The sequence below is a fragment of the Nicotiana tomentosiformis genome, chromosome 3 (assembly GCF_000390325.3).
Source record: "Nicotiana tomentosiformis chromosome 3, ASM39032v3, whole genome shotgun sequence".
In the NCBI taxonomy this organism is placed as follows: Eukaryota; Viridiplantae; Streptophyta; class Magnoliopsida; order Solanales; family Solanaceae; genus Nicotiana; species Nicotiana tomentosiformis.
Genome location: NC_090814.1, coordinates 45,751,327 through 45,759,674, shown reverse-complemented (window position 1 = coordinate 45,759,674; position 8,348 = coordinate 45,751,327). Strand labels below are relative to the sequence as shown.

The window sequence follows — 8,348 nt, the reverse complement described above, 5'->3', positions numbered from 1 at the left end:
GAAGTTTAACAGTATTTATAATATAGGAAGAGGAATATAAGCCTTTTGAGTTACCTTCAACAGTAACAGAGGTATGTACAATTGGCCACACCGATCTCAAGTTATGCCCTATAGGAGCTAATATATATGGTTTAAGAGAAGGACGGGATATCAAGATCTGGCTAGGGTTAGAGTGACCCAAAACAATGGATGGACAAAAGTCACAAAGTATGAAGTGAGATTAGGCCGTCATTCTTAAGATGAACAGTCATGAGGAAGCATTAAATGGCATAGATTTATACATATGGGATGAACAACAAACGTAAGCTGGAGTTTGGTAGCAGACCTCAGTAACGATAAATCGAGGTAAGAGTTATGGTATATTATGACCTACTTAGATGTAGTAAAGTCATGCGGATAGATAACCGGGCCTATGAAATAAGATATAGCAATATTCATAAGTTCGACATAGTACCGAGCGAAGAACTTCAGTATACCTATAGATGCTCAGAGGGACATCTTGTCAAACTCTGTATGTGTTTACAAAGTGAGTCCAAGAGATTGGCTAAATGCTGGAGGGGAGAGTCACATAAGCGCACATACAAGGAAAATGCCGTACAGGCTGCATGACCGAAGTAGCAAGAGTTACGAAATTGGAAGAATTCCGACCACAGGTCGTGGTGTGAAAAAGAGGCCTACAGGTGGGAATAGCCTGGACTTTGGAATTATTCACAGAACAATTACCTAGATGGAAAGGAGAGTATTAAAATATTCGCAAGAGCTATAGGTTATGATAATGATAAAAGCATCAGTCAACATTCGAGGACGAATGTTCCAAAGGGGGGAATGATGTTTCACCCCATGTTTTCGTACGTGAAAGTACGCCATAAGTAAATTGATGGAATCTCGGAAATGAGATGCTACATCCCGCATTTTTGTATGTTAAAGTTTCGTCTTAAATCAATGTAAGTTCGGGAATGGGATTATTGTGAGATTATAAGTATTATGCTATTTCAAACAAGTTATGAGTAAATTCATGAAGGTGAGAGGGTAAACGGATCGAAGAAAATGAGTTTCGTCGAAGTTTGTCATTTTGAGATAAAATACGGTCCAAGCTATAATACCCGGTATTTATGGACTAGTGCGATACAAGGTACCACATGACCATAATAGTAAGGTGTACAAAGTGTATTAAAAGTGAGTAGTATTTTAAGTAATTTGAGATGATTCTTAATTATGTGGATTATTGGTTAATGAGGGAATTAACAAGTTAATTAAAATTATTGTGTAATTAATTAATAACCTTGGGATAAGACCTAACCCCTCCCCAACATTGCAGCACCCCCCCCCCTTTCCCATGCTATGACTCTTGAAAGAGAATTAAAGGTGGCACACTTGAAAAGGGTAGGTGACACCAAGCTTGAAAAGTGTGGCCCACTCTCTTTAATAAAAGAAAAAACCTCCCCTAATTCATTAAGAGGAAATACATAGCTAATGGATGGAATTCTCTTTCTCAGTATGCTTAATTACATAAAGTAACAACAAGATTACATAACAGATGGATATCTCTTTCTCAATATTACATAACGTAATAGAAAGATTATATAACGGATGGAATTCTCTTTCTCAAGATTTCATAACGTAATAGCAACGGGATTTGCAATTCTAAGGGAGCCCGGTATAATCTTTCTCAAAAATATCATACGGATTTTCCCCCTACTTCAATCCGCTGTTATGTGTTGTCACAATCAACGTGTGTTAGATTGATTGTCAAGAGAATCGACTCAGGTATGTTAACGCTAAACTTTCCTTCATTTTGGCATGATCTCGTAATTACATGTGTTTGATAACGAGACATAAAGAGAAGTTCATACTCCCGAATTTATATATATTATCCTAGTCTCATAAATTACAGTATTCTCCTTATCGGGACTTCATATTTAATTGAGTATTGTCTTCTTCCAGTAAAGAGAGTAGAGATAGGTGCCAACGGATTCTTCACACGACGGGTATTCTGGAGACAAGTGGGGTCTCGTTCACTACTTTTCAGTTTACTGGGAATGCCTTCAGATGGTGGGAGGCTTATGAGAGGTGCAGGCCAGTCGGTGCAGTACCACTTACATGGCGTGAGTTCTTCGTTCTCATTTTGGAGAAGTTCGTGCCACTGTCTCGTAGGGCGGAGCTGCACAGACAGTTTGAGCAGCTACGTCAGGATGACATGTTTGTGATCCAGTACAAGATGAGGTTTTTCGAGTTGGCTCGTCCCACAGTTTGGTTCGTTCCCACGGATAGGGAGAGGATTAGGAGGTTCATTAATGGCCTCACTGATCTGTTGCGGTTGCTCATGACTCGGGAAAGGGTATCTGATGCTACTTTCGATGAGGTGGTTGATATTGCTCAGCAGATAGAGACGGTCCGTAGTCAGGAGCGTGAGGAGAGGGAGGCCAAGAGGACTCGAGGTTCAGGCGGTCCTTGTGGTATTCATTCTAGGGGACAGTCTTACTACAGCAGGGGTCATCCTTATTGGCTCGCTCAGATGGCTCATCCAGTTCACCGTGGAGCATCATCTGGCCATGGTTCATACAATGCCCATCCGGGCCAGTCATCTCTCAATGCTCTTCCAACTCAGAGTTCATCCCGTGCACCATCAGTTCAGGGTTAGTCTGTACCAAAGTTCTTCTGATAATTATTCTGGTTCTCGGGGTCTGCCTTAGTACTTATCGCTATTGTCCATGAGGGGTTGTTTTGAGTGTGGAGATTTGGGTCACCTAAAGAGACATTGCCTCCGCCTTTCGGAAGGCCCAGCTCAACAGAGGGGTCAGACCATGACTTTAACACCAGTTACTTCACCACCCGCCTAGCCAGCTCGGGGTGGGGCTCAGGTAGCTAGGGGTCGCCCTAGAGGGAGAGGTTGATCAGGTGGTAGCCAGGCCTGATTTTATGGTCTTCCTGCTAGAGCAGATGTCCTTGCTTCAGATACAATGATCACTGGTATTGTCTCAGTATACCATATAGATGCTTCTATATTATTTGACCCTGGTTCTATTTATTCGTATGTATCATCGTATTTTGCCCGTTATCTGGATATGCCCCATGAGTCGTTAGTATCATTTATTCATGTACCAATACCCATGGGCGATACTATTGTGGTGGACCATGTATATCGGTCATGTGTAATGACTATTGGTGAATTGGAGACTAGAGTTGATCTCTTATTGCTTAGTATGGTTAATTTCGACGTGATCTTGGGTGTGGATTGATTGTCTCCATATCATGCAATGCTGGATTATCACGCTAAGACTGCGACGTTGGCGATGCTAGGGTTGCCACAGATCGAGTGGAGAGGTTCTCTAGATTATGTTCCCCGCAGAGTGATTTCATATCTAAAATCCCAACGGATGGTTGGGAAGGGTTGTTTATCCTATTTGGCCTTTGAGAGGGATGTTGGTGCTGATACTCCTACTATTGATTCTGTTCCGGTGGTGCGAAATTTTCCTGATGGGTTTCATGCAGACCTGCCGGGCATGCCACCCGACAGGGATATTGACTTTGGTATTGACTTGGTGACGGGCACTCAGCCCATTTCTATTCCTTTGTGTCGTATGTCACTAGTTGAGTTAAAAGAATTGAAAGAAAAACATTAGGAACTTCTTGATAAGGGATTCATTAGGCCTATTGTGTCGCCTTGGGGTGCACTAGTTCTGTTTGTGAAGAAGAAGGATGGTACTATGCGGTTGCGCATCGACTATAGGAAGTTGAACAAAGTTACAATCAAGAACAAGTATCCTTTCATCGCGCATTGATGATCTATTTTACCAGCTTCAGGGAGTGAGGGTTCTCTCTAAGACTGTTTCGAGGTCAAGGTATCACCAGTTGAAGATTCGGGACTAGGATATTCTAAATACGGCATTCAGGACCCGTTATGGTCATTATGAGTTCCTTGTGATGTCTTTTGGGCTGACCAACGCCCCCGCAACATTCATGCATCGGATGAACAATGTATTTTAGCCTTATCTTGACTCGTTTGTCATAGTATTCATTGATGATATCATGGTATACTCTCGTAGCCAGTAGGAGCATGCCCAACATTTGAGGATTGTGTTGCAGCGATTGAGGGAGGATAAGCTTTATGCCAAGTTCTTCAAGTATGAGTTTTGGATTAGTTCGGTGGCGTTCTTGGGGCACATGGTGTCCAGTGAGGAGATTCAGGTAGATCCGAAGAAGATAGATGCAGTTCGGAGTTGGCCCAAACTGTCGTCAGCTACGGAGATTCAGAGCTTTCTTGGCTTGGCCGGTTATTATCATCGCTTCATGGAGGGTTTCTTGTCTATTGCATCGCCCTTGACCAAATTAACCCAGAAGGGTGCTACTTTCAGATGGTCGGATGAGTGTGAATAGATCCTTTAGAAGCTCAAGACTGCGTTGACCACATTTTCAGTTCTAGTTATGCCTTCAATTTCAGGCTCTTATGCAATGTATTGTGATGCTTCTCGGATCAATATTGGGTGTGTCTTGATGCAGGAGGATAGAGTGATCACTTATGCTTTGGGTCAGTTGAAGCCTCATGAGAAGAACTACCCTGTTCATTATATGGAGTTGGATGCCATCGTTCATGCATTGAAGATTTGGAGGCATTATCACTACAGTGTGTCTTGTGAGGTATTTACGGATCATCGGAGCCTCCATCCCTTGTTTAAACAAAAGGATCTAAATTTGAGGCAGCGGTGATGGTTGGAGCTGCTAAAGGACTATGATATTATGATTGTGTATCATTATGGGAAGGCCAATGTGGTGGCTGATGCCTTGAGTAGAATGACGATGAGCATGGCTAGCATTACATTCATTCATTCAGGCATTGGCCAACCAGTTTGTGAGATTAGATGTTTCGGAGCCCAGCCGAGTTCTAGCTTGTGTGGTTTCTCGATCATCCTTATATGATCGCATCATAGAGCGCCATTATGATGATCCCCATTTGATTGTCCTTAAGGACACTGTTCAACAAGGTGATACCAGGGATGTTACTATTGGGGATGATGCGGTGTTGAGGATGCAGCGTCGAATTTGTGTGCCTAATGTAGATGGGCTATGTGAGTTGATTCTTGAGGAGGCTCACAGTTCGCGGTATTCCATTCATCCTGGTGCCGCGAAGATGTACCAGGACTTGAGGCAGCATTATTGGTGGAGGGGAATGAGGAAGGATATAGTGGGTTTGTAGCTTGGTGTCTTAACTGTCAGCAGGTGAAGTATGAGCATCAGAGACCGGGTGGATTGCTTCAGTGGTTAGAGATTCCAGAGTGGAATTTGGAGCGTATCACCATGGATTTTGTAGTTTGTCTCCCACGGACTTCAAGGATTGATGCTATTTGGGTGATTGTGGATCGACTAACCAAGTTCGCGCACTTCATTCCAGTTGGGACTACCTATTCTTCAGAGCGATTGGCTGAGATTTACATCCGCGAGATTGCTCTCCTTCACGACGTGCCAGTGTCCATCATTTCAGATCTGGGCACACAGTTTACGTTGTAGTTTTGGAGAGCCGTGCACCTAGGTTTACTCGAGTACAGCATTTCACCCTCAGACGGACGGACAGTCCGAGCGAATTATTCAGATATTGGAGGATATGCTACATGCTTGTGTCATAGATTTCAAGAGTTCTTGGGATCAGTTTTTGCCGCTCGCAGAGTTTGCCTGCAACAACAGCTACCGGTCGAGCATTTAGATGGCTCCGTATGAGGCTTTGTATGGGAGACAGTGTCGATCTCTGGTGGGTTAGTATGAGCCAAGTGACGCTAGGCTATTGGTTATTGACTTGGTTCAGGATGCTTTGGTAAAGGTAAAATTGATTCACGACGCAGTCCAGACAGAAGAGTTACGCTAATAGGAAGGTTTGTGATGTTGCTTTCATGGTTAGGGAGAAGGTACTACTCAAGGTGTAACCCATGAAGGGTGTTATGAGATTCAGGAAGAAGGGCAAGTTGAGCCCTCGGTATATTGGGCCGTTTGAGGTACTTCAGAGGATTGGAGATGTGTCTTACAAGCTTGCCTTGCCACCTAGTCTGTCGAGTGTGCATCCAGTATTTCATGTTTCTATGCTCCGAAAGTATGTCAGCGATCCGTCTCATGTTTTGGATTTCAGCACGGTTTAGTTAGATGGTGATTTGACTTATTATGTGGACCCAATGGCTATTTTGGGTTGGCAGGTTCGAAAGTTGAGGTCCAAGGACATAGCTTCAGTGAAGGTGCAGTGGAGAAGCCACCCAGTTGAGGAGGCTACTTGGGAGACCGAGCAAGAGATACGTAGCAGATATGCACTCCTATTTGAGACTCCAAGTACGTTTCTAGACCCGTTCGAGGACGAATGTTTATTTAAGAGTTGTAGCCCCGTTCCCCCATTTACTGCTCATTTTATTCTTTATACCTGTTATGTGACTTGTGGGGGTAGTTGGTTCAGGTCCGAAAAGGTTTCTGAATGAGTTGAGATACTTAGTCTCAAGGTTGAAAGCTTAAGTTGAAAAGGTTGATCGTATGTTGACTTGTGTGTAAACAACTTTGGAATGGACTTTCGATGGTTTCGTTATCTCCGTTGATTGATTTTTGACTTAGGAGCGTGTCCGTACTATGATTTAGAGGTCCGTAGTTGAATTAGGCTTGAAATGGTGAACATTGGAAATTTATAAGTTTGACCGAGAGTGGACTTTGTTGTTACCAGGCTCGGATTAGAGTTTTGGGAGTTGGAGTAGGTCTGTGGTCTTATTTGTGACTTGTGTGGAAAATCTAGGGTCAATCGGACATGATTTGATAGGTTTTGGCATCGAATGTTGAAGTGAGAAGTTTAAAAGTTCATTAGGCTTGAATCGATGCGTGATTCGTGGTTTTAGCGTTGTTTGATGTGATTTTAAGGCTTGACTAAGTTGGTATCGTGTTTTAGGACTTGCTGGTATAATTGGTTGAAGTCCCGGGGTCCTCGGGTGGAGCTCGGGTGATTTTCGAATTGAATTTGGCTTAAGTGTTATGCTGAGGTGCGCAGGCACGAAAAATTTTCTGCAGATGCGGATGCATATATGCGCGAGGTGGACCGCATAAGCGGATTTGGACAGGAAGCATGGGAGTTGCAGAAGCGGGGAATGGTTTGCTGATGCGGTCCCGCAGGTGCGAATCTGGGACCGCAGGTGCGCTTGGTCGGTTGTTAAGTGAGTTTCATAGAAGAGAGTTTTTCTCCGCAAAAGCGGGAGCGCATGTGCGAGCTCAGGCTCTGCAGGTGCGGAAAAAGTTGGGTAGTGTATTAAAAATAAGGGTTCTGAGATTTTCTTCATTTTTGAACATTCCAAGACCGGGACTAGGCGATTGTGAGAGGGATTTTGAAGTTATTCTTAAGGTAAGTTACTTGTGGTTTAGTTTGCTCAATAATTATGTATCCCCATTGAATTTCCCACCTAGTTTGTGTATTTTTGAGGTGGAATTTGGGAGTTGGAGGCTAGGAATTTTGAGGGTTTAATTTAAGGATTTGAGTGGCGATTTGATGTCGCATTTTGGTAAATTTGGTACGGTTAGATTCGTGGTTAAATGGGTGTTCAGATTTTATGACTTTTATTGGATTCTGAGACGTGGGCCTAGGGGCCGGCTTTTGAGTTAACTTTTAAATTTTTGATTAATATCTTAGTATTTACTTATGGAATTGATTCCTTTAGCCTGTGTTGATTGTATCAAACTGTTTGTGGCTAGATTCAAGGTATTTGGAGGCCGATTCATGAGGGAAGGGCGTGTTGGAGTAGAGATTTACACAGTTTTAGGTAAGTAACACTTCTAAACTTGGAGCTGAGGCTATAAACTCTGATTATACGTGTTATGTGATTTGTTTGGAGGTGACACACATGCTAGGTGACAGGCGTGTGGGCGTGCACCGTAGAAATTGAGACTCAATCGATTCCGTAGAGCTGAGTAGTCAATTAACTTGTATTTTCCATGTAGTTTTCACGTGTTATAGAGACTGAACTATGACTCATATTAGAAATTATGCTTAGGCAAATGCTGGAATTATTGGGACCCATTGAGGTCATTTCTGCTGTCGAATTATATGTTTAAACTAAAATTTTACACTCAGTCATACTCATTCATTGCATATCATATCATCATTTTGGGCTAGTTTCATTACATTGTGAGCCCGAGAGACTAGAGAGATTGATGACTGAGTGAGGCCGAGGGCCTGATCGTGAGTGATAACTATGGGATCAGGCTGCACGCCGCAACATGTTTTCATTCATTTATGCCTAGATCTGGATTATTATAGCGCTTGTGCTGGGGGAGCCCCTCTGGGGTCTGCACCCCCACAGTGAGCACAGTAGATATTTTATTTGGGATGGAGTTCCATG

The 8,348-nt window shown here is 43.1% G+C and overlaps 2 protein-coding genes across 2 annotated transcripts; both read left to right on the top strand.

Moving 5' to 3' along the window:
- The first annotated feature begins 239 nt into the window (after positions 1-239).
- On the top strand, positions 240-2,641 carry LOC138907741 (uncharacterized). Its single transcript, XM_070198348.1, has 2 exons — positions 240-301; positions 2,050-2,641. The coding sequence occupies exons 1-2, from the start codon at positions 240-242 to the stop codon at positions 2,639-2,641; spliced, it is 654 nt and encodes a 217-aa protein (XP_070054449.1).
- Positions 2,642-3,377: 736 nt separating this feature from the next.
- LOC138907740 (uncharacterized) lies at positions 3,378-6,930 on the top strand. The gene is made up of 5 exons (XM_070198347.1): positions 3,378-3,579; positions 4,442-4,638; positions 4,832-5,053; positions 6,180-6,309; positions 6,908-6,930. The coding sequence occupies exons 1-5, from the start codon at positions 3,378-3,380 to the stop codon at positions 6,928-6,930; spliced, it is 774 nt and encodes a 257-aa protein (XP_070054448.1).
- The last annotated feature ends 1,418 nt before the right edge of the window (positions 6,931-8,348 follow it).

What these genes read in the sequence shown, in the direction of transcription:
- LOC138907740 (XM_070198347.1), top strand. Translation starts at nt 3,378, where the DNA reads ATGGTTGGGAAGGGTTGTTTATCCTATTTGGCCTTTGAGAGGGATGTT. An exon ending in ACTACAGTGTGTCTTGTGAG is followed by an intron (nt 4,639 to 4,831) that starts GTATTTACGGAT and finishes TCATTCATTCAG; the next exon opens with GCATTGGCCAACCAGTTTGT. An exon ending in ACTCCTATTTGAGACTCCAA is followed by an intron (nt 6,310 to 6,907) that starts GTACGTTTCTAG and finishes ATCGTGTTTTAG; the next exon opens with GACTTGCTGGTATAATTGGT.
- LOC138907741 (XM_070198348.1), top strand. Translation starts at nt 240, where the DNA reads ATGAACAGTCATGAGGAAGCATTAAATGGCATAGATTTATACATATGG. An exon ending in ATATGGGATGAACAACAAAC is followed by an intron (nt 302 to 2,049) that starts GTAAGCTGGAGT and finishes GAATGCCTTCAG; the next exon opens with ATGGTGGGAGGCTTATGAGA.